At 31.9% G+C, this 27,124-nt stretch overlaps 1 protein-coding gene and 2 long non-coding RNA genes across 5 annotated transcripts in view; all 3 read right to left on the reverse strand.

Moving 5' to 3' along the window:
• Nucleotides 1–362: 362 nt before the first annotated feature.
• LOC143085302 (uncharacterized) lies at nt 363–1,782 on the reverse strand. Its single transcript, XM_076261570.1, has one exon. It carries the CDS (start codon nt 1,668–1,670, stop codon nt 414–416), a length of 1,257 nt encoding a protein of 418 aa, XP_076117685.1. The 5' UTR covers nt 1,671–1,782; the 3' UTR covers nt 363–413.
• A 2,906-nt stretch (nt 1,783–4,688) lies between these two features.
• Nucleotides 4,689–12,818, reverse strand: LOC143046274 (uncharacterized). Of its 2 annotated transcripts, none has more exons than XR_012969118.1 (3): nt 12,578–12,818; nt 6,170–6,258; nt 4,689–5,649 (listed from the first exon to the last, which is right to left on the reverse strand). It is a non-coding gene; the product is annotated as an uncharacterized LOC143046274 (long non-coding RNA). The 2 variants fall into 2 exon arrangements; XR_012969127.1 differs by having other exon boundaries at nt 12,582–12,816.
• A 13,860-nt stretch (nt 12,819–26,678) lies between these two features.
• LOC143085310 (uncharacterized) overlaps nt 26,679–27,124 on the reverse strand; it is a 57,185-nt gene continuing 56,739 nt past the window's right edge. For both annotated transcript variants that reach the window (XR_012981297.1, XR_012981298.1), the window contains exon 3: nt 26,679–26,972. This is a non-coding gene — a long non-coding RNA (uncharacterized LOC143085310). The remainder of the gene's footprint in view (nt 26,973–27,124) is intronic.

Consider the following 27,124-nt stretch of genomic DNA (forward strand, 5'->3'; position numbering starts at 1 on the left):
GGGCATAAGGACCTTGCAAGTACACACATTCATACAAGGCATGCAACATCCAGGCATTTTACCTTCTGAAATATAAAGCTTTGTACACATTGTTTACGCCTCCGCAAGCTAGACAACAAATGGGACCAACATACTAAAACAATCATTTGTATGCATGTTTTTTCACATTTATTCGAAAATTCCAACTCCTTGAAGAACACAACGGTAATATTTCCGCTACCATTTGCACTTTAAATTATACTTGATTGTCTTATGAATTCAAAGTTGATGGCTTTATATCTGTTCGTTCACTTTTCAGCTTTAAGAATATTGTTCTATTGCAAGGATGACTGCTAATTGAATCTGTATTTTCATACAACGTAAATAAATTAGGCTTTAACATTTATTAAATTGAAATACAATGGACACATCGATCATACATTACTGCCAGTGACCTTCAGAAATGTTTCTATCCATACCTTTATAAAAGTAAGGTCACTTTTTTCAATAAAATTTCTACTATAAAGATTTTCATAAACGGAAACAAGATTATCATCTTTCATGTTCATTACAAGATTAAAAAGAGCACCCACTTTTTCGTAAATATCCAGCTCTGCATTAAAATCTCCAGATATTGAATGAATATTTCTCTCTTGTACAACATATGGCACAGAAAAGGCTAGTCTTAAGTCAGACCGATAAAAAAAATATTGTGCTATATAACTTCTCCATATATCGCTAACACGTCCATTTATACTTATCGGTAACGCCATATATTTGAATGCTGACGACGTCCACAACGTGGCTTGCGCATTGAAGGGAGAAAATGTTTGTTTTGGTACAACAAATGGCTTATGTGTTTCTTTAGTTGCTGAAAAGTTAAATGGGACATTTCGGGTAAATCTATAAATAGCATCAACATCCGGTTGTTCGTTAGCAAGACACTGTATTGCACCAACTTTTACGGAAACTTTTGTGTCGCATATCTGTGGTGGTATCGTTTTATTATCTTTGATGGACTCCAAGGGAAAACCTCTAGGCCATACCCGTGTTTCAGATACTCCAAAATAAGGATATGGATTGCATAATTTACTTCCTTTGTCATTACAAACTGTGGCTGATTCTCCTTTGGTTAATCTTTCAATCTCGATTAAATCAAATACTCCATTATTGTCGTCGTCAAAGTCCCAAATATACTTTGCTTTGTGGTGAATAGCGTACATGTATCCGATATTTTTCCTCCCAAAATGTTTTACTGGGATAACCTCTGATAATAACGGATATAAAGTTTTTTGTCTGTTAATCGATAAGTATATAACTCTATTTTTATTTTCGTCGTTTACAACACTTTTTAAATAAGCGTCTTCTGATGGCGTCGTCACATCTGCTACAATTACGACACACCAGGAGGGGCGTTTTGCTATATTTCGTACCGAGTTAGATGGCTGATGAATAGTAGTAACCACAGCCCAATTATCACAGATTTTAGAGTCACTTTCGTTTGAAAATAGTGTGGTCTTCTTATCTATACTAATTTGGGGAACTTTTCTTACCACGTCTCCAGAAAATATAGACCCAGACACACCACTTATAATTGTTCGTTCAGAAACATCATCCATTTTAATGGATTGTTCAACTTTGCTTTTCTCCATAAATGCAAAGTCGTTGTATGATTGTAGAAGTTCCATCATTTCATAGGTCGATTTGTGAAAAACCAACTGTTTGAGACAAAAACCAGGTTTTAAATATTTCTTGTAAATAGCGTGGGAGTTCGCTCTGCACTTTACTATTCTGTCATTATCAGAAATAAAATTAACCTTGTCACTGTATATAGACAGCCATTCTGCAAGGGAAGTATCCCCAAAGTCTAGGTCAATTAAGTCATCTTTATTTTTGCATTTTGCCTGACCACAGTAATGTCTCTTAGAAATACTGGACATAAGATCACGTCCTAAAAATAGAAACATTTCGTCTACTCTGTTGTCCCTATTTATTTGTCTTGATTGTCCATGCCTCCAGCCATAGTACAGATTATTCGACTTTATGCTATCTAGTCTATAGAATACCTGTGGAACACACAAAAATGCATCGTCGTCTATTCTACCTCCAAGGAGAGCATCAGGATATACTGTATGAACATATTTCCACCATATGTACATCTTTTCTCCAAATTTTACCGCTCGTCCGTGATTTGTTATATTCAGAAATACAATGTCATGATTTAATGCATTTTCTGCAATTGACTCAGAAGATGGCTCGTCTAGTAAAAATTTATAAGTTATTGTAAATGGCAATATATGTTGCATACGAAGCATTGCTTTTATCCAAGTTTTTCTTTGAGTATCTCGAAAACGTTGCTTTCCATTAGCACTTAATATTCCCATCACAATATGATCACGTTGTTCGTCGATTGGAGATTTGGTTTGTGTAGTATATTGCTCAACAACTCCGTTGTCTAATTTGATTTCTTGTCGTTGAAATATCTGTATATGATTAGTGGGAGAATATATAATATAGAGTAAGAGAAATCCACACATTATATACGGAATCCATATTGTTTGCGCAATTTTCCGACACGTACTTGAGGAACACATTTCTCGAATCATGTTTGGTGGATTGAGGTTTTCAAACAACTGTCCTGTTGCCTGTACGTCTATAAATGAATTAAAAAATGTATTTTTAAATATATTAAATAAATGAGTCCTACCTTATAAAACTATTTACATCGTATTATCGGGGCCTATTATAGCTGACTATGCGGTATGGGCTTTGTTCATTGTTGAAGGCCGTACGGTTACCTATAGTTGTTAATGTCTGTGTCATTTTGGTCTTTTGTGGATAGTTGTCTCATTGGCAATCATATCACATCTTCTTTTTTATATGTATTTATAATCCTTGTCCCATAGTAATATGCTTAACTTACCCTCATTTACACATAATCTAACTGACAAATACTACAGGTTAAAAGTTTCGCCTGAAAGAGTTTTATTGAATAGGTGCTATTAATTTAAAGAAACCAAGTACACTGTTTCTGAAGAATTGATTTTAGTGTACGTCCATATTTTCGGGTTTGGCGTTTAAAAAAAAAAGAAAGAATTCAAAAAGTTGTTTGACACATTAAAAACTATGTCTTCTCGTATTCTCCCGCCTTCAATGCAAAGGATCGTGATTATGAAAAACTATCTTGATTACACATTGAATGAATAGGTTTCGATAATTTATTCTAAACAACTTCGTTAAAATGCGAACTACATCATAATTCAAATCAAAATCACTACCTGTAGAAAGGTGGAAGATTCGCGTTACGCTTGATATTCCCTACCACAGAAACAACACAAACATATAAGGATGTTTTCTATATACCATGGCAATTTCTAAATGCAAAAATGAAGGTTGACAAACAAGTTTACTTGTATATATTGTTCTACATTTGACATCTTGGTGCCTTTTATAATAGCTGACTATGAGAAAAATGTGTTGCTGGTTGTTGAAGTCCGTGTCGTGACCTCTAGTGAATAATTTCTGTTTTATTTGGTCTCTTGTGGAGAATTGTCTCAATTGCAATCATATCACATCTTCTTATATTTATATATAATATGTAGAAAGCAGATTTTGTTTTAAATTGTTTCCTACGAAAATTCACAATATCAAACTATTTTCGAGACTCACCCCTATATATGATATAAAAGAACTCTGTCAAGTTTTTATCTTTAATTTCATTGATCAGGTGCAGGAATATAGCGATGACTTCAAAGATAGAAAAGTTTATATTTTGCTACGGCAGGCCCCAAAACACTACATGTCGAATTTGGTTTTAATTCTACCGTTAACTGTAACTGAGAGCAGAATAAAAAGGGAAAAAAACAATTTTCCTCTTTTTTCACTCATATTTCTGACAAGTGCAATTAGAGGCCAAATTTGGACCAGGATGTAATAAATTTATGCTATAACCCATGTATTTGAGGAAAAATCATGAAAAACAAAGACAATTCTGTTATATTAGTATTTATTTGTTACATTTCAAAATAAATTTATACTGAATTCTACACTTAGCATTCCATTTTCAGTCAACTCTCTGTAAATGATGAAACATAGAATAAATTTATTCTAAATGCATGGGGCTTTATGTATATGATCATTTATAAAATAAATTTATTATATAGAGCCTTAATATCTATTATTAGTTCAAGAAAATCATAGAATAAATTTATTCTACATTCAATGTCATTTATGATTATGATAATATATAAAATAAATTTATTTTGAAAGTCCAATAATCTGTATGGTGAGGGTGAGACACAATATAAATTTATTCTACATTTAATGTCATTTATGATTATGATAATATATAAAATAAATTTATTTTGAAAGTCCAATAATCTGTATGGTGAGGGTGAGACACAATATAAATTTATTCTACATTCAATGTCATTTATGATTATGATAATATATAAAATAAATTTATTTTGAAAGTCCAATAATCTGTATGGTGAGGGTGAGACACAATATAAATTTATTCTACATTTAATGTCATTTATGATTATAATAATATAAAGAATACATTTATTTTACATATTATTATACAAGACAAAAATCACATTGAACGTAGAATAAATTTATTCTGTGTCTCAACCTCACCATACAGATTACTTTACTTTCAAAATAAATTTTATTTTATATATTATGATTATCATAAATCACATTGAATGTGAAATAAATTGATTCTGTGTCTCAGCCTCACCATACAGATAACTTTACTTCAAAATAAATTAGTTTAGGCTTCATAGAATGAGTTTATTTTAAACCAGCGGTGTTTTTGATAATATTTAAGAGGGTGTCCATGGAAAAACAAGGCAGTTGGTGGCACATGACATATTTTGTTTTCAAATTTTTTTCATCTATTTCATATCACAATTTCATTCTTTCTTTAAATTAAATTTTGTTTTTTATTAACTACAACAAATAAAGAGAAAAAATACATAGAAAGCACTGCAAATTCATTGAAAGGGGGAGATAACTCGATAACTTCATTTTGTACAAAATTTTGTTGCATTGTTAGTGAACTTTAAAATCATTTTCTGAGCCATCCACTGATGCTTCAAAAATATCTTTGACATATATATCCTTTGTATGATATAAACGTTGCATTGGATCCAAAAATTCAGTAGGAAAAAAAAATATGTTGTGCCACCAATATCATAGGATTTGCCTGATATTTACTTGGACAGCTTCTTAATAAGTTTACATAATAAATTTACCTTGAAAATACATTTAGGTCATAAAAAAATGTGTTCTTATATATGTCTATCTTTCATGTGTATTTACATGTAACATTCATAAAAACGTATTTTATTTTAAGTTGCGATGTGACTGTTCTTGAACCCAAATTAAGACAATACATATATCTGCTATCAACAATGCAAAAGGACACTTCCTTGAAATATGAAAATATCAATTTCTTCAGCTGATTTTGTTATGTGGGTCTGAATAGAAATACTGTGCAGCAATTTTAAAATATCAACATATAAATATAAAATAAACAAATAGGAAATAGTAAAAGTTCAACAGGTTTTTCTTAAATTGAAAATAAATCAGTTTTTTAAACATGTCTCTCTCTGTAGATGTACGTGCTAAAAAATGTCCCGTTTCTTGCTTCTGGATAGGCCTGATCTGAAAGAAATAACGACAAATTCAAATCAATTTCAAATATGAAAAAAAAAGTTTTCCCTTTGACATGTTTGGGTATACGATTGAAATAATTATATCAAAATAGTCATTTCGTTAATATTTTTAGTTATCATACCAAAATTAATAATCTTTGATGAAGAAATTGTCTGTCTTTCTTTTAATCTGAATTATGTTGTCTATTTTGCTTATATAATATTATTCACTCTCTTTATTGTAGTTAATAATAGTCTTGCTCCGTTTTGAAGTTCGTACTTTGACCTTTATGGTTTACTTTTATAAATTGTGACTTAGATGGAGAGTTGTCTCATTGGCCATGTTGACACCCATACCACATTTTCTTATATATATTGCCTCTGGATACAGCAAGATAAAGATGGCTATATTATGTACCTGGACAGTAATTGTTGAATTTTATACAATAAAGGGATTTATAATTTAACTTACAGTAACTTATTAAACTTTTACAATTTAAAAGTCAAATTAAAACCTCATTATTACATACCTGATCTTTATCTTCAGAGACACGGAATAAGTCAGGACTGAATAACAATATAGTCTTTGTTGCTGGTGTTTCATAACAGTTTTCTCACTCTAGAAGGAATATTTTAGTTTAAAATGCAGGAACACTTACTCTGTTACTGTTTTTCTTCAGGCATATTTCTTTATTTTTTATCAGTATTGGCATGTATCATTCCCAACTTTCTGAATATGCATGAAATATTTGACATTGGACAGTCGGCCAGTCATGATCAATCAATCAATCATAGAGTCTTAAAACAGATGAATGATTCATGCCTAGGAGACAGCGAACTGAAGACACAAATAACAACTAATATAAATGCATGTTTCATTAAGTCTTAAACAAAACACAGGACTCAGTGGTGTTGACAATACTTTTACCTACCCCATTCAACATACCAGAAAACAAGTAAGACATGTCCCAAAAGGAACAGCAGCTCCGTTAGGCAAAAATGTAAGTAAAGTACCCAACACATTCTCCCCTTCAACAAAATATTCATTCCCCTCTCGAAACTTTAAAGATGCTCCTTCAGCACTCTGATACAAAAATATATTGAAATTTAGGTACATGTAATTTTGTCAACACTTTAAACATGTTATTACCAAAATATGAGTGCACATGTCTCGCATTTTTTTTTTTACTTATCATTCAAATCATGTTGAAAGTCTTTAGTATGGAGGTTTTACTACAATTATCAGCTAGTATACTTAATAACATTATCAATGCACAACTACAATGTATAATAGTTGTCATATTGCTAATAGTACCTGAGAATCGGATCTAAACATCAAACAAGTCAAGGTCATGTTAACCCCGACAAATAGACATGACACCTCACAGTTGTTCCATACACTACATATTATTGACCTATTGATTATAATGCCCGAAAAATTGACCCAACCACACAACTAAAAAATGTCCAATGAACCATAAAAATTAAGTTGAAGTCAATTGAGACCTGTCAGACGGACATTTCCAGCTGACAATTATTCAATACATGATACACCCTATATAGTGGTCCTACTGCTTAAAGTATCTGAGAGATAGACTAAACCACAAACACTATATATAGTGAGGCCCAGGTGGTCGTGTGGTCTAGCGGGACGGCTGCAGTGCAGGTGATTTGGTGTCAAGATATCTCAGTAGTATGGGTTCAAATCCCGGCGAGGGAAGAACAAAAAATTTGCGAAAGCAAATTTACAGATCTAACATTGTTGGGTTGATGTTTAGACGAGTTGTATATATATAAATTGCGGTTTTTATCCAACGCAATCATAGGTTTGGACGTAGTTTTCAATTTAGACTCGTTTATATGTGCACCATGAAATTGAGGCCAAGGTCAGACGGAACCTGTCAGGTGGATATGTGCACCTCACAATCATGTTACTAGTTATAGTATCTAGATACGGTCTTGCATAAGTTACTTTATCTTTGATAACTGATCCATGGTATAAGGTCGAGGTCAGGATAACCCTACATGTACCTATAGCTGACGAACATGTAAATGTTGCTAGGAACCCATATACCAAACATAGTTATCCTAACTCATAATAAGTAAGTTTTTCATTTAACAAAACAAAACGTATCAAGCAGTTATTGAACCATGAAAATTAGGTTACCGGGACAATGGACATATGACAGACGGAAATCTTGTAACATAAGGTATGAAGCATTTAGGTTGTCTAACTTATGAAATATAATGCTTCAAACAAATAGTGTACTCCATCGTCGCCACCGCCGTTGGGTTATGGATGTCAAGTTTTGGGTTGCAATACCTATCATGCCTATGTCTCGCATACAGGCGAAAAAACCCACATGACACTGCACAACAGATCTATACATCAACTTTCCATATAAACCTCTGAAGAAAGAGAAACCTTTCTGAGAAAAATTTACTTTTTCCATTAACCCACCCCCCCCCCTTTTTTTCATGCACATGATGCAGTATATCTTAGGTATAGTTAATGCACACATTAGCTGTGTGTTATCCAGATTATAGCACTATAAGAAAAAAAGGGATTTTGCCAATGACAGGTGTTAATAATGTGCTGAAGCCTGTATATTTGTATTTATGCTGAACTATATTTCTTCCAGAGTTTAATCGTTAATACACATGATAATTATGTATGCTACACTTTTACTATTTTATATAATATTTATGAAAAATTCACTGTTGTTAAAATGTGTACATTTCCCTCGAGATACAATGTATATTATTTTCCATTTCAATTCATTGCAGTCAGAATTGATACATTTTTTTTAGAATTATTCGACAATGCCTGTCAATAACAAGTATTAATTTGATGACCATTCACACGCCTGGTAAACCATCTAATCTCAACCAAATGTTGAGACGGAAAAAAAGTATTCTGGCACTTCCTGTTGAGCTATTCTGGTTCAAAATATTCAAAATAAACACAGGGTAGGTCGACTTTTCGTCAATTTACTGAAAATCAATGCGTTTTTTGTAAAATCGGAGAATGTCATGCCAGAGATATTTGAATTACAGTTTGTCTCGTGTATAACACAAATGAAAGGGATTTAAAATGACATCGTACTGACTTTTCTCTAGCAGGTAAATATGGCCAGCGCAGTCTGCTATTGACAAAATGACAGTGATATCATTGATAAACTAGCATATATATATTAGTAAATTAGTATTTTTCTAAAACATTATAAACTTAAAATTATAGTTTGTTCTTTTTCTTTACTAATATAATTTCATCATGCTTAATATGTTATAAAGTATGTCATGTTGAGATTTTCTGGTATCGGTTGAGATATTCTGGAACAATGTTGAGATCTTCTGGTGAATGAAATTTTCAACTATAAAAAGGAAGATGTGGTATGACTGCCAATGGGACAACTGTCCACAAGAGACCAACATGACACAGACATTAACAACCATAGGTCACCGTACAGCCTTCAACAATGAGCAAAGCCCATAACGCATAGTCAGCTATAAAAGGCCCCGATATGACAATGCAAAACAATTTAAACGAGAAAACTAAAGGCCTTTTTTATAAAAAAAAAAAAAAATAACGAAAAACAAATATGATTCAATATTTAACACGTAAACAAACGACAACCACTGAATTACAGGTTCCTGACTTGGGACAGACACATACATAAATAATGTGGAGGGGTTAAACATGTTAGCGGAATCCACCCCCCCCCCCCCCCCTTTACCTGGGACAGTGGTATATATAACAGTACAACATAAGAACATAAGAACGAACTATAAAAATCAGTTGAAAAAGGTTTAACTCATCAGATGGACAAAAATACAATTGGACGTGGCCGGGTTCTTGAACATCCCGACAACAAAAAGACAATAGGAACAGATCTGAGAGGCCCCTCATGGGGGGGGTCCTAGTAATCACATAATCACCATTTTTTTGCCAATATAATCACATAATCATTAAATATTTGCTTATCTTTAGTAATCAAATAATCATAAACTAAAAATACAGTCCTAGGTAATCAAATAATCATGAAATATTTGGCTTAATAATCAAATAATCATTAAAAAAACGGCCAAGTAATCACATAATCAAAAACCCCATGAGGGCCCTCATCTGAGAGTACTCGCAGTTATCTGACAGCTAGTTCAAAGCCACTAACAACTAATAAAAAAATCATGCAGGTAAGACTGAACTATAAATCCGTACACATCCAACATCCAATGAATTTAGTGTAAAGACGTCATAAACAGTCAGAGAAAAACATGACCTTGTGTAGCTTAGTATCAATTACATATACAACTGTCAAAATTCATAAACTTGCCGTATATTGTTTGACATTTCAACAGTCATTTTAATCTTGTCTGTAGTTATCACAGCAGCTTCTAAAGAGGCCTTTGGTTGTAATAGAGTCTAAATAGTAAATAGCGGTGTTTTTAAGTACTAGTATTAAAGTTCTAACGCTGGAGATTAAGTCTAGCGGTTGAGATGCAGTTTTGCACAGAATCTTTAACGTCAATAATGTTGTAATTGACATCTCCAGGGCTAGAATTTATTTATTTTTTTATGTGTAACATATTTGTTTTTCTTTATTTTTTTCTTTATATATCAATAAGGCCTTTAGTTTTACATTGTCATTTCGGGGCCTTTTATAGCTGTCTATGCAGTATGGGCTTTGCTTATTATTAAAGGCCGTACGGCGACCTCTAGTTGTTACTTTATGTGTCATTTTGGTCTCTTGTGGAGAGTTGTATCATTGGCAATCGTACCACAGAAAGAACATTGATAATAAAACGGATACATACAAATTGAAAACAAATCGCGTAAGAAAAATCAATTATTGGTATGTTAGTTTTCTTTGGTATCATTAATATTTTTGGCTCAACTTCTTAATCATGATCAGGCAAAATTATTGGCTTTTTATTCTGACATTATTTTTTTTCCTATTCCTATTCCACCCCATTTTTCGGCATATTACACGTCCGTTTTATTTGGTCATTACATCGCGGACTCCTAACGGAGGCAAAAATTTTGTAAATGTAAAACTTTTGTTTATCCTTTCGGCGTTAGTTCGAGCTATCTGGTAAGGTGTGGCCACAGTTTTTAGCAGATATCGCATGCTTAGCATAGACACACACAATTTTTTTTTTGAATTTAAGTTGACCAGGCCAGAGTTCAAACTAACTATCTCCCACAATTTACCTACGTCGAATCCAGTTTTAAAATATTTCAAAAGAAAACTGAATTAATATTCAGAAATGGATAATCATTAAATTCATTCATTTCATCAAAAGTTATTCTCATTTAAAAAATTGCAAAGGAGATGTACATACAATGGAGATTATCCCTAACTGTCATAATCTGACTTCAGGAGAACTGTTCTAGCGGACAAATGTGGAACTATCTCCTGACACTTTTAAGACAGTTCTAGCTAGAACAGTTCTAACAAAGAACTGATTTGGTCATTGGTAAGTTCTATACCTAGAATCGATTTACACAGTTCAACCTGGAACTGATCCTGACAGTTCCACGGCTAAAAAAATGGTAGTCTCGATCATTCAGCCGCTTTATTTGATGAAAAATTTTGTCCTGCATTTTTTAGTTGTAATCTCTGTTCTGCCTTTTTATTTTTCACTCTATTCGGTCCTGCCTTTTTTTTTATTAGTTTATCCTGACTTTTTTTACCTAAATTGTCATCCTGCCTTTTTTTTTGCAAAGTGTCTCATCCTGCCTTTTTTTTTTACTCAAAACTCCTGTCCTGCCTATTTTTTTCAAATTTCATCCTAGCCCCCCCCCCCCCTCCCCCATAAAAATCAAATGGTAGCTCCCTTATAGTACTTACAAAGCAATTCTGAAATCGAATCATATTTTTTTTGTGATAAGTATTATAATGACAAAAATTATCACCACCTTTTACCTGAAATAATGTGTTCGATAAAATAAACCTAGAAAAGGGGTCCTGTTCGATTGTTTAGTTTTTAACTATTTTATTTCTTTATAAATGAACGCATTTTCGGCATTAAATAAATTTTGATGTCTGTTAGGAATCGAATTCATCCAAATCATATTAATAAATAACCATTGTAAAATAATCTTATTTATATTTGTAAGGCATGCATTTTTCTATCGGCAATGCTTAAAATTGTATCTGAGTGTATTTACATTTACCACAGACATAAAACATGAATCGGGTTAACCGTAAAAAAAGGTAAACTCGAATAGTACAGCGCAACCAGAAAGTCTCAACATTGTGACAGAAAGACTCAACCAATACCTTTATATCTCAACCATTTATATTTTTTTTTATTTTTCTGCTCAGAGTAGGCTTGACAAAATAATATTTGGGCAATTTACAGACGTGGTTATCGTAAAGCCTAAAAAACACAAATAATTGACATATTTTCTTGCTAGTCATTAATATCATAGCAGTTCTATCGGATTTAAAAAATGTAATTTAAAACATTATTATCCGTAGGAGAAAAGTGATTGTGACTTCAATTTAAAATATTTTAAACCAAGAAGAGACATATTAGTTACAATTATGATTTATCTATGGCATGACATTCTCCGATTTTACAAAAAAGTCATTGATTTTCAGTAAATCGACGAAAATTCGACCTACCCTGTGTTTATTTTCAATATTTTGAACCAGAAAAGCTCAACAGGAAGTGCCAGAATACTTTTATCCGTCTCAACCATTTGGTTGAGATTAGATGGTTTACCAGGCGTGATTCAGGCATTCATTTGAGAAGAAAGATTCGGCTGAGGTGTGTCTTTTCGGGGAGGTTCTTTATGTTCGAAAAGGACATCTGTGATCTACTAAAAGTTAACGGTGCATATAGTTATGAAAATGTGTCAACAGAAGATATGAAAGGCTTATAATATCTATGTTAATACATGTATATGAATACATAAAATAGATACTTACAGACTTCTGTTGTCTATCCTGATATGTTCCTGGTGACGTTTCAACCACGACTAAAACAATAAACAAATGGAAATTGAATCGTCGTTCCTAATCTTTCAAAATGCATTTGACAACGACCTTTCCTCCATGTACTGACAAATATATTAAGATAGAGTCAAATGCACACGCTGTGGATTTATTATGTAATTTCCGTCGTTTGTTTGTCATTATCTATCGTGCGAAATTTTACATTCGGATGTTTATTAGGTTTATATGATGGCCACAGCATGTGGTCATTAAAATATGATATGGGTAATTAGCATATGATAACAAATCGTGTTTGAAGAAAGAATCGAGAGATTTTATATTACACTTCTCTTTTTCGTTTAATTCATAAAATTAAAAATCATTTACGTTATTAAAAAAATCGAAGGAAAAAGAATATACCAATATTTCTTTTTTTTTTGTATAGGAACATTTTTTTTCCATAGAAAAACAAAAGAATTTGGGGTATCGATCCGTGACACAAAATGAATATAAGCACATTAAAAAAAACACATACAAAAATTAAGCAAAGGAACAGCGCTTTAATTGCTATATTTAAACTCAAAGTTACATTAAACCTTCAACATGGAACAAAAAGGATCTCATCACACTGCAAGTGTAAGACGGCCCCTATCACCAGCCAGAGCGAAATAGTTTGCAAAAAATTTTGATTAGACTTCGTAAGATGTTACACCACCATTTCGGGTACGTTCAAAATAGAAAGAAGTACGTATTTAAAACAAAGTAGTTCTTACGTGTTAAAATCGAACTATATTATATGCAGAATAATTTTTGGTAAGTTATATAGATACATGTATCAAATGGAAGGGTGACTGCTGGTCCTTGTAGAACACACACGTTTGACAGATTAATACAAATGATACAAATATAGTTAAGATATTTCGGTTTTAGCACCAATACTCAAGGCAAAGGGTTTGAAGATCGATTGAAAAAAGCAACCGTTTCTAATCACAATATTTCATAATCAAAATAATATAATACTTTACTTTGAATACATGGAGGGCAAGGCCTCAACCTATACATACGTTCTCACAAGTACGAGGGTCAGGATGGGGTCAAATTTTAGACCATTTTTTCTCTTACTGTTCTTTCTATTTTTTGCATGCTTATATATTGGCGAGTTTTGGATGTGTCTATGGGCCACTTGATATCTCTCGGCCGGAAGTCAGAATAAATTTCTCGGAACGTCTCGAAAGTTTTCGGTTATTTATACAGGTCTTAACAGGTCGTTATCAAGTCTTTGATGTGGTCCCTTGATGACCCTTGACGATGCAATTATATGTTTTAAAACGACCACTGTACACTGTGTGTATCTAGGTCAATTATAACGTGGTAGTGTCTGTTGTCTCGATAACATGTAAACTAATTATGTTTGAAGATTGAACCAAGGGATACTGACGTGTGTATTTCATCATATACTTACGAGAGAGAACATTCTGGTTAAATTATTAATATTAGATCGGAAAACAGAAAGATAATTTTATCAAATTTATTTTATTCAATCCGAATCAAAGAAATAAATATAAAATATATACTGTTTTTATGTTTCTGAAGAAACTAACAATGATTGAAATCAGAATGTTTTCAGAGTTGCAATTAAGAAATAAGCATTTTATATGACAAGATACTCTGCTTTGGTCTCGAGGCTTTGGTATTTTTAAATATTCATTTGTACAGGAAACATATAAATTAAATCTTAATAAATTCTTGCATCATACAAAAAAAATGTTTATAAACAATAATCCTTATATTTCTACGTTATTTATTTCATACCATTTTGTTATTTGGGCTTTATGAGTAATTATCATTTATTTTTTTTGTATTATCATATATCCATAAAACGGAAAGTAAGATAAATTTATTAAATATTTAAATTTTAAACGGTCGTCAATAAAAAATACTTGTTTGTTTTCAATTCATAAAGCATGATTTTAAATCCTTGCAGCTCACATTAACCGTAAAAATAATTTACAATTATCACAACAAAATCTACTTACGACCATAATGTTGATTATTTTATATTGTTTTAGTATGGATTTAGAAGCCTTTGCTAATATTTTGCATAGTAATATATTCACCTAGTGGAATGTTTGAATTTGAAAATAGATTAATTCGATAAAAAAGAATGTCTATCCATAAGTACTTGACGTTCGTGTTTATTGATATTATATATTTTATATTCAAAGGATTTGAAAAAAAATACTAACAGGAACGTTAGTTAATTATGAAATTTTAATTCAAATTTTGTTTGTTTGTTTTAATAGTTTAACCTTATATCATCTACATACTTGTACTATGGTACGGTTTTGAAAATTTTATTCATTGTGTTGACCAACTATCCTACACGTCTTGATTCATTCACATTATAGATCACATTTCAAAAGCACACATCTGTTTGCGTTCTCAAAAATTCTGATTAAAATGTCAATGAATCCGGAGTCAAATCATTTAATGAAGACCGTTTGACATTCGAATTCAACTATTAGATTTTCCTAAGTATCAGTGTGATGCTTGCTATTTACTATTTCGTGCGATAAAATACTACTTGCATGCAATACTATTAAATTCACTCGTGAAAGCTTATGTTCGTTTTTGTTATCTCAATACAGGACACGGCAGAAAGAGCTTTACATGTGACTTTCAAGCACGGTCATCATTTCTAACGATATTCTGACCTCGAGTTGTTTTTCTTTGTTTCTTTTTTGAGTCACAGTGACTGTCCTATTATAAACTTTGACCTTTTCGAAAAGCTAAGGATTGTCTACCCAAAGAATAGATTCCTTAACTTTGTAATGTACATGTATTTAGCCTTTTAACTTTTTTCATTCGAGCGTCACTGATGCTTTTCTTGTAGACTTAACTCGTGTCTGGAGAGCATCATTTTAATTCTGGTATCTTTTTATATCTACATACCTTTTTATATAAATTGGTTATTTTGAAAGTGTGTAAAGGTATTCATAAACTTCTGAATTAAGAAATTCTTCGGCAAAACTAAGTTTCCCTGTATAATGTTTGAATTGATTTAAGTAAAATCAGGAAATCCTTAAAATTTGAGATGTTTCATGAGACCAAAAGTCTCTTTATAAGAGGTTCCAATCAGTAGTAGTAGAATAGGGATAAGAAAACAGTAGAGCAGGTAGAGCAGGTAGAGTAATGTAAACATTGTGCTAGTGATGGTGGAATGTTTGGTCCACGTATCATACTTTTGACCAAGGTAGAGCAACATTGGTTGGTAACCAGGGTATGTTTGTCGTCCATTTTGTTTTCCACGTTTCAAGGTAGAGCAACATTGGTGGGTAACCAGGGATATGTTTGTCGTCCATTCTGTTTTCCACGTTGCAAGGTAGAGCAACATTGGTTGGTAACCAGGGTACGTTTGTCGCTCATGTTGTCCACATTGCAGAATTTTGTGTTGTTTTTTGCTTGTCTAAATTTTTATTTGCTTGGAGTTAACCAATATGTGAGAGAGATGGTTGTTGACAAGGGGTTGGCATCCATTTTCTTTCCACAACACACAAACTACAGAAACTTGAGAAGAGATAAAACAAAGATTGAAGAAAATAAATTATTTTTATTATCAAAAACTTATATACATTATGTATACATCACATTTTGTGTAGATCACCATTATTGCAAAAACTGATTGAGTATTTTTAGCATTAAAAATAAATATTACAATATATGTATAGTATATAAAAAACTTGTATTAAAACCGATATTTGAGCATACAACCCTGAGTTTGTTTCTAATATATATAAAATTTTATAAAGCTTCTAAAACAAATGGTTTTTTTTTTTAACAAGAATGGATTTCTAAAAAGAGACATGTAAAAGATAACATATAGTAATATGATTAACTAGATGATTCTAGTTTTTAAAAATGACTACAATATAAAAAGTAACTTGATGGAATGTGATAGAAGATAAATTATGTTATAAAATAAAAATATAACCCACATGGTTTCCATGTTTAAAATGAAAACATGCATGAAGCAAACATTAAGTGAATGGAATGTAACAAAATATAGATAAAATATAACAGGTAACATGGTTTGATTAACAACCGTAAATGCTTATTTTTTCAATGTAAGAATACACAGCACCAAAACTATAGTATAGGCACTACTTTCTTTATAAAACTTGTCTTTATAGAGTATATTTTCCTCTCTTAAACTATCATTGTAAATAAATATAGTAAATATATATAACAGCATGTTATCAGGAGTACAACTATCAAGATTTGAAATATGACCTTTAAGGATTATCACAATTATTTAGCACCTACTTTAAAACAATTAACATTTAATAAATTATCACAACTATATTGCTTAATAACAAGAAAAAAAGACTATATACATGTTTTATATTACAGTATAAACATTTCATTTACTACTAAGGTCTGTCTAATGTTCCCCATCAACCTCTATAGCATTTTTGATATTTTTACATTATTTTTAAGACCAAATAAACGTTATCTTTTAATCTGATAGATCATATCAGATAATTCCTCTGATGTAAAGCTTCATTAATATTTTGATTTTCTTCCTTTAGAAGTTATCATACTGTGTAATTACTAAATATTTTTAATAACAATCAAACCTCAAGCTAATAGATAGATAAACATGTATAACAATCTTTAGATGTAGAGTATAGGAAATTGACTTAATTGCAATCAATTTCAAAACTGATTAACTGTTAATGGAGAACATCAGACAGATAAACATATATTACTTCAAATTTGAGTTAAACTTCTTCTTAACATAATAAAACAGACTTGTGTAAACATATACAAAACTTCTTGATATGTATAATATAAACAACACCCTTTGAAGTAACATCATTTCAAAAATCTGACTTATTCCCTATTTTCTTCATAAAAAAAAATTTAAAAAGAGAAATTAAGCAAAAAATTTATCAATTTATCCATAATTTATAATCATGTCAAACACAGGATGTTGAGTCTTTCTTATGTATAGAAAATTATCACTCTCCTTTGTTAAAACCTTCAATAATAATAAAAAAAAAAGCCCCCTCCCCCCTCAATAAACTTCTAATAAGATAATATAGCAAAGAAATGCTAATATCTCCTTTGTCATCACAATGGATGCTTAGTCATATAAATTAATCCTAATCTTTTCAGTTAAGTCTAATTGAATTAAATTTATCAACCCAACTTTATTTAATGAATCTTATCATAACGTAGAGAGAAGAATAAGTCCTTTAATATTTAGGAAAAATGTTATAATTTCATTCTAATAGTATTTAGAAAATTTTATGATGGATCATCGTGCTTCAATCAGTAACTTTCTTTCTCAATTGACTAATTTTGTATCTCAACATATACCAGTAGTGGGAATTCATTTTTCCCCATGTTATAAGTGTTCAATACAACCTGAGTTGTTTGAAGAAATAAAGAATTGGTAGACACTGCAGCTCCACTACCTCATAGCTTTCATCAACCACACTTCTGCATTTCCTTATATTAAGGTCATGCACTTGGCCATTACATACAACTGTACTCAACAAAAACAAACACTTAGCGGGCACCATTTTTGATTTTTCAGTTTTTTCTCTGTGAATCGTCTGCGCATGTGCACATAATCAACAGTTTAATTAAAAATAAAAAGGCGGGAGATTATGATTGTGTCAAAAAAAAAAAAACAATACGAAAAAGAATAAATATGAAAGAATTGAGATGTTGCTATATGATCTTCAACAATAGTATAACTCGAAAAAAGGGGGAACGGAAACACATATAATAAGAAAATATAAGGTACGAGACAATGACGCTCAAAAAAAAATTTCAGAAAAAAATCGAATGTTTTGGGTTTTTTTTTTTTTTACAATGTAGCTGCTTTAGATAAAGATTTTAAGTTAAGAAACCCAAAAATAAAGCAGATGACATATTATCACAGTATAGTTTCTAGAGATTCATCAACACGTTGTTTTGTTGTTAAGCGCATTTTTGTTTGCGCACCACATAAACAATTTGGTATAGAGTTGTTATATGAAACCTAAGAATGGGGTGGTTATCCCTCCATTAGTCCCACCCCATACTTCAAAGTGTAATATTATTGGTTTAGATAATATTAGCTAGAAAAATGAAATAAGTATAAAAGTGCGTATTTTTCGTTTTCAAGTCAATACTTCTAACCTTTGTCTAGAAATCTATTTACGATTAAGTGTTATAATGGCAGCCGAAAATGTGCAATTTAGTCAAATTGTTACTTCTACTGGTAGGACGGAATACAAAACTCAATATCGGGAGAGGGAAAGTGCTTTCCTTTAAAAAGTCCGCTAGAGGAATCTTTTATTTAGACTTGATTGCGTCAAATGGATCTATGAAGCTGAATCTAGGACTGAACGAGCTGGATGATCTGTTTACACTGAGGGGGCACCTAGAGTCCCTAACGGCATACTTTCCACAGGTAAGACTATTTTCTTTCTTTTTGTTTTTACACGAGGTTCGCATGTAAGAGTTTTCTTTAAAAACCGAGGAAATTAAAGATTTTACCCTTTGAGGTGTTTTTTTTTCTCTCTGTTTGTATGCGCTTACCGTAAACAACAGGAAGGTTTTAAGTATTGTTTACTACCGTTTATCTTTCTGTTTATCTATCTACCTCGCTTTTGTTAGGGGAGATATTGGTGTTCACATTTGCCTTTTATTTTAACTAATTTAATGCAACAATTGAATAACATAAAACGAAGATGTGGTATGATTGTTAATAGGATAACTCTTCACAAGAGACCAAATGATACAGAAATTGTCAACTTTTGATCACCTTGCGACCATATTTTTGTTGAATCATATAAAAGAGGGACGAAAGATTCCAAAGGGACAGTCAAACTCATAAATCTAAAACAAACTGACAACACCATGGCTAAAAATGAAAAAGACAAACAGAAAAACTATAGTACACATGACACAACATAGAAAACTAAAGAATAAACAACACGAACCCCACAAAAAACTAGGGGTGATCTCAGATGCTCCGGAAGGGTAAGCAGATCCTGCTCCACATGTGGCACCCGTCGTGTTGCTTATGTAATTGTAGTTTTACTACTGGGCGGATGATGTCCTAGGGGACAAAATGTCCACCAGCAGAGACATCAACCCAGTGGTAATAAAAGAGGGACGAAAGATACCAAAGGGACAGTCAAACTCATAAATCTAAAACAAACTGACAACGCTATGGCTAAAAATGAAAAAGACAAACAGAAAAACTATAGTACACATGACACAACATAGAAAACTAAAGAATAAACAACACGAACCCCACCAAAAACTAGGTGTGATCTCAGGTGCTCCGGAAGGGTAAGCAGATCCTGCTCCACATGTGGCACCCGTCGTGTTGATAAACATCCTTTTGATATTTTAAGATTAAAATAAGAATGGTTTCAATTTTAAAAAAATGATAACAAACATCTGAAACAATCATAGTAATATATGCATTATGGGATTTTCTCATGTTTGAAGGCTTTTGTGTAGCATAGAATTGCCTGTATATCCACTCCATTGGAGTATTTTGGGATAGTTGTCTCATTGGCAATTATTCACATCTGATTAGATTTCCATTAGTGAAATTCAAATAAAAAACACCAATTCCAATTTAAATGTGAACCTTCTCATTCTTGGACCACATAGAAATCAATTGAAATATATTATAATTTCATATTACAACTCTTGAGAAGTTTGAAATTATTTTCATTTGATAATATCATCTGCACAAATTATATATTTTTAGATAACAATTATAGGAATAAGAAGAGCAGAATTTCTATTTTGAGGATTTACATGTATGGAACAGAGGACTATTTGACTGATTTTACTTTAACTTAGACCTTTTAACAACAATACTCTTAAATTATTTAAAATCTTTTTACACATGGTTCATTTAAACATTATTTTTGTGACTTTGTATTTATTTACCATTTAATAAACTTTTATTTCTAAACATTTTTATATTTTTAAACATACAATGCGAAACACTCAACCATTTTATATTGATAACGTGGGGTAAATGTACATGAGACAATAATGCTGTTGCAATACAATAAAACTTAATGTCATTGAAAAACATGAGATTCATAGATGCAAAGCTAGCATATTCATAGGGCCCCTCTTGAGTAGGAAAAAATTGGTTGATTATATAGGAAATCACTGGAGCGGACCCTTCTTTAGTCAGTCAGCCCCCCCCCCCCCCCCCCGTCCCCTTAGAAAAAGTTCTGGATCTGTCACTGATATCAGACATATACCTGTATGATGTATGTACTGTAGTATTTGAGATTAAAAAAAAATCAAAGATATAAAAAGTCAACTTGATGGTCTTTAATGATTTATTAGGTGTGAAGGACTTAGAGGTTTTGGAATCGTTCACATCTTCTAGACGTAGTGAGGTATCCTTGAGGTCTCTCAAATGTCCTATCAATTATCATGACTTGACTTTTCACTATTTTGCTTCCAGGTAGATTTTGAATGGTAACACCTAAATAAATCTTTTTCAGTAGATACATATCTCTTTTTTTCAGACTTTTTGATGAAAAGTTTAAACTAATATACAAATTAGAAATAAGAAAACTGAGCAACTTGAACCCACAACATATATATGATCTCAGGTGCTCTGGAAGAGTTAACAGATCCTGCTCCTTGTGTAGTATTAGGAATGAGATGTCTTGCTGCCCTTTTCCTATATGTAATCACATGATTTTGCAAATTATTGCAATTGTGTGCTTTTAGAATGGAGTAAAATGTGTGAAAAAGTATTTCTATTGCAGAAAAATCAGCACACAGATATAGGAATGGTACGATTGTGATTAACTTTCAATTAGATCCTGTGTCTAAACTTTGTTTTTTTGTAGATTGGTGAAAAAATAAAAATGTGGATCAAGCATTGATATCAATGCAACAAAACAGAGCGAGACATTCATACATGTATGCCATTTTCAAAGTAGATCTTGGAAGTGATATGGCATTTTGTTAATGTTTTAAATGGTCATATTGCTCTCACAGTGTATTAAGAATTGCATGTACTAGGCATTGGGCATTCCTATTGAATGTTAATCTCAGTATTTTTTGTATATAAACAACAAGAACAAAGACTAAAAATCAAGTGGAAATTATTGATGCATCAGATTTTCATGCCACAGTAGTAGGCAGGCAATATTTGTTGATTGGTACTTTTTAAAATTGACAAGTTGAAAGATTTCAGATTATTATTTACAGAAACAAAGATTGACTAACCATTACCCCAAAAAATGGCTTAAAACAAAGATTAACTGAGTGCTTACACTTTGCAGTTGTGTAGGCTTTTTATTCAGACAATAACTTTTGACTAACTGAATTTTTTTTGAAAAGTTGGGAAAAAAAGGGGGGTACTTCAAGACAACTAAAGTCATTTTTATGGACAAATTCGTTCATAGATTATACCAGTTTCAATGTACTACATAAATCTGTTATACACTGCAGCATAATTAAATAAATACAGAAAATGTGATACGAGGAGTTTGAGCAACATGAAAAACATCAACAAATGACGGTGTAAAGCCTTCAACACATCAACATTTTTAAGTAAAATATATTCAAAATCCTGGAAACATCATCACCCTTACTTGTCTTAACCAATTCCGTGGTTACAAGCTGTAAAATATGACATAATTTGCTTAATTATACACCGAAATAACTCCAAAAACGTATGAAAAATGTTGAATTTTGAGCTCCGTTTGAAGTATTTATTATGTAAACAAGACTCAGAGTGACGGGGAATTCTGTACATAGTCATGTGCCCATATGTTTCTGGGTCACATTTATTTATATCTCGACCAATGAAAAGCTTTAGGATGCGTTTTTGTCAGTTCTTTGTAGAAGGGGGATTACCCGCGGTGTTTTGGAAATCAACGGAGGTAGTCTTTTGATTTATCATATTTCAGTAGCGGAGCACTTATTTTAATGCCTAATTGTGCAGTCGTGTTCCAAAATCTATTCTAATGAATAATTAACCTCAAATACTGATGGCTGATAAGTAGTTTTAATAAATTTATTGTCTGAAGCACAGGCTACGTTTTTGTTTACACGCTGGTTACAGCGCCACCTCGAAATTTTTAGATTATGTCTCCTTTCCCGCGTGACCACCGGAAGAAGCTCTTCAACGTCACTGGCTTTCCCACTGTCTGTCTGGCAGAAATCGTCTGTCCTTGACCTCATTTTCATGGTTCATATGTCTATGTTAAGTGTCATGGTTTGGTCCTTCTCTCAGACACTTTAAGAAAAAGGTCAACTATATTTGGTGAATGGATCGGGTTTAAGGTGTAAACGTCTTTCTGGCAAGATTCATCTGACCTTGACCTCATTTTTATGGTTTTAACTTTATTGGTTTATTAAGCTTTCTTCCATTGATTACTTTTCAACTTTAAGCAGCATCAATTCAGCAGTAGTTGATAAAGTGTTACAAGGCATAAATTTAATGGATCATTGATGTATATAAGACAGCTATAAGTCCAAGGGTTATAAATGGTAAATATGAAGCAACCTCTTCGAATCGTTAACGGGAACTATCATTATTTGGTTTACCGTTATGAACTAACATATCGCAGATAACCTCAGATACATGTATATTCCATCTGTCGAAGTCCGATTCCTTCTTCCTGTAATCATTAAAACATTTCCGAATGCACTTTATTACCGGAATTTTACTTTAAGTAACGATACCTGTGCTACTACTGTACCACGAACTATTCAATCGGCCGCAGATAACCCCTTTGTTTTTTAAAAATTAAAATAACAAAAATACCGAACTCCGAGGAAAATTGTAAACGGTAATCTAATGGTAAAATCAAAAGTTCAAACATATCAAACGAAAGGAATAAAAACTGTCATATTCCGGACTTGGTACAGGCATTTTCCTATGTAGAAAATGGTGGATTAAACATGGTGTTATAGGTAGCTAAACAACTCACTTGTATGACAAAGGCGTTGTGTTATTTTTATTCTATATTTTTATTTTATATATCATGATTTCAGTGTCTTATGATGGGTTTACCTCAATTAACGTAATGAAAAAAAAACGGTGCTTTAATTTGATGCTTTCCTGTTCGGTAACGTACAACGAATAGAAAATGAACATGTACCGATACTTTATGAAAAAAAGTATTAAAAAATACCGAACTCAAAGGCAAATTCAAAAAACCTGCAAAATCAACACTATCAATCAAACGAAAAATTGATTAACAACTGCCATTAGTTTTAGTACATGGACTTTCCAGAAAATGGTAGGTTAAACCTGGCCTTATAGCTAGATAAACTTCCCACTTGTATGACAGTTGTTCATAGATCCGCTATATTGACAAAATTGAGCGAGCAATCCAAACACACATAATCAGCCAATGTGACAATTATTGAGATCAAGCAGCCAGACAGAAATACAACACAACTGACTCATAATATATGTATAAATAATTCAAAAAGACATACAAATTTATCTAACGAATGTGCCAACATAAAAGGCGTAGACAGCGAATTTGACAACGACCGTCAACAAGAAAAAAATGTTCTCGTTGAAAGTACATATCGTATACATTATTCATTTATCAATAAGGTAAAAAATACGTAAATATACATACAAGGGTAAACAAAATAGAAACAACACTGCAAAAACCTTTTGTGTCCGGTTCGCACATCGGGACTCACCTACGCCAAAGGGCCCAAAGTCAAAATTCAAAACGCCGATGGAGGTACGAATAAATACCGATTTACGTCAAAAAGTTATTCGTGATACGACAAAAAGAACATAATACCACGAAGTCAAAAAACTAAACTTAGATAAAAAGAAAACCTACTTCAGAATCTTTAATCTTTAACGTGTTTAACCCAATACCATCTTGTATTACTGTGGATTCATTTATTTTCTTGGGTATCAATTTTCGTGGATTGCTGAAAACTTGCATATTCGTGTATATTTGATTTCGTGGTTTTTCCAATCTCTGTATACAAGGCCTATTGGAAATATGTTATTCGTTGAACATTTGAATTTTTGGTTCACCTGTACCAACGAAACCCAAGAAAGTTGGTATCCAACGAATAATAATAAATCCACAGTATGTGTAAAGTAGACACTGAATATTTTTTTAATAGGTCTTGGTACTTTTTGAGAAAAGGACGAGACATTCTTTGACAAAGCCATGACTCATTAATTTTTTGCTCAGACACTGATGACGTTTTACAAAATATGAGTAGCAGCTGCAGGCTGTTGAATACTGTATGAGTTGAGAAATGTATACCCCTTACTCGGATGAAGTTTGTATATTGGTGCTAAGGTGAGGAAATGTATAATTTCAAAATTTAAATCTTCTCGTTTGTCTGGTACTGAGATGACTGCTGTTGTCAAATCCGAAGTAAATGTCTACAGATGATGCAGAGGAAGTTGTTTCAGAGGTTTCCTCAATCTCCAGCTCAGGAGGATATATTAATAGGACCCTATCACAAACGTTTGGATAGTTAATGGAAAGAACATTATCAATGTACCTGATATGTGAAATTAAATAATCTATGTTTTTTTTTTATCTTCTTGTTTTATATAGGTGTATGAAGGAACTCCAGCTCATATAAAAACAGAAGGTCTGCCAGGAAAGGTGCAAAGTTGATTTCCATAGGAAAGCCGACAACCTGTTGGAAAATTCTACCTCTAAATTCAACAAATAAGAAAATTGACAAGGAACAGACATGTGTATCCGCTATTGTGTCATACCGGGCACAACTCTTCAAATTATTGTGATAGACGCATTTCCACATTCTTTAATCAAGAAACACTTATCAATAACTTTAAGTTTGATCAACAAAACAATTCACATTCTGTTCAGAAGCAAAGAGCTACGGTTAAATGCATATGGTTTGAAGAAGAATACATTTCATTATTATTCAAAACCTTCCTAACGCGATCAAAATCAGTTTATTCAAGTATTATATCTAAACCGATATCATGTTGTACAACCTTATATGAGACAATAGATGGTAATATAGAGCGTATGAACTACATACTCATAACTTAATACCAATATATTAGTGAACTAAAATAGAAAGCCGGTTACAGTTTGCTTGATAGGCGAAAATTCAAAATACTACATGGTATAATAAAATAATTCTGATTTCCTCTCGCCAGGGTCGTCAGAATTTAACGACATAGAAAAGTTATTTCTCATCTAAATCAAATTGGCTATAATAATGACACAGAAATGGGATTGGTTGCTTGCAGTAAGTTCTTATTGTCTCTTGCGATACTACTTACAATTAAATTTACAGACTACCATTAACAAAATCTTATAAATACATGTAATAAACATAGCGGCAACTGTCTAAAAATGTGACTAACTGTGAACTCCTTCGATACTGATAATTAAAATCCCAAACTATATATAATAGTATAAAGCCACAGCCGTTTAAACCGCAAACACTTTCCTCGTGGAACATGCATTATGTACTGTTGAAAAACTAGTGATACTAGTTCTTATCTATATGTATAAATCATAAAAATAGAAAACAGGAAATACCGAAAACTAGTTCCGAATTATATGCCGAGACTAAAAGATATTACAAAATGAAGAAGATAAACAGTCTAACGATCTGATGACTATTTACATTATGCTTCTAATTACTCAGAAACTCATTTATTCGCCGCTTCTTAAACTTTGCAACTCAAACTTATTATTATCCAAATCAATACAAATCTGACAGTTTTGTTTTACCATTTTACAGGATATAATTCATTCCCACGATTATTACCTTGTGTCCTCTTCTATAACCATATATTTTACTCTGATCAATACAAATTTCCTCATGTGTATCATGAAAAACAATATAATTTCTTTTACAAATAGCTATCTTACTGCACAAGAAACCTAAGATTCGTAAACTACATAGTAAAGAAACTCTTACTTCAAGTGAATAAATCATGTTCAGAACCATATCTAGAAACAATAAACTTAGAATAACTCTTGTAATAGGCTTTTACGAGTTGCTAGGTTTGCTCAAAAGTCTACGATTATCTTCTTAAAATGTAGATAACAACTTGTCAGAACACAGATTATATTTCAGCTAATATTATGACACAATTAAATAGAATAAAAGTTTGATACAGGAAAGACACTTAAATACCTTGTTGTATCAAAACACCAATATATAAAAACGTACTAGTGCAGAAATTGCTGGAGAAAATTCAATTCTACACGCAAAATTCAAAATTTTCTAAATTTTCTAAAATAAAATTTGTTTTTGCAAGAGTAGTTAGCCGATTAAGGATAATGCAATAACCATGTTGGCAAATCTTGACCATTGGCTAATCCTCAATCCATTTCCATTGGATCTGCAAATAGAAAAAAAAATGAAAAAAAATAACTTCATACAGATCCTCAATTAGTCAAATCTAAAATATCTATAACAAAATTATAAACATCAACTTCTAGTACATGGAAGTCCAACATGTCCATGTACATATTTGATATTCTCATCATATTA

The sequence above is a fragment of the Mytilus galloprovincialis genome, chromosome 1 (genome assembly GCF_965363235.1).
Source record: "Mytilus galloprovincialis chromosome 1, xbMytGall1.hap1.1, whole genome shotgun sequence".
In the NCBI taxonomy this organism is placed as follows: Eukaryota; Metazoa; Mollusca; class Bivalvia; order Mytilida; family Mytilidae; genus Mytilus; species Mytilus galloprovincialis.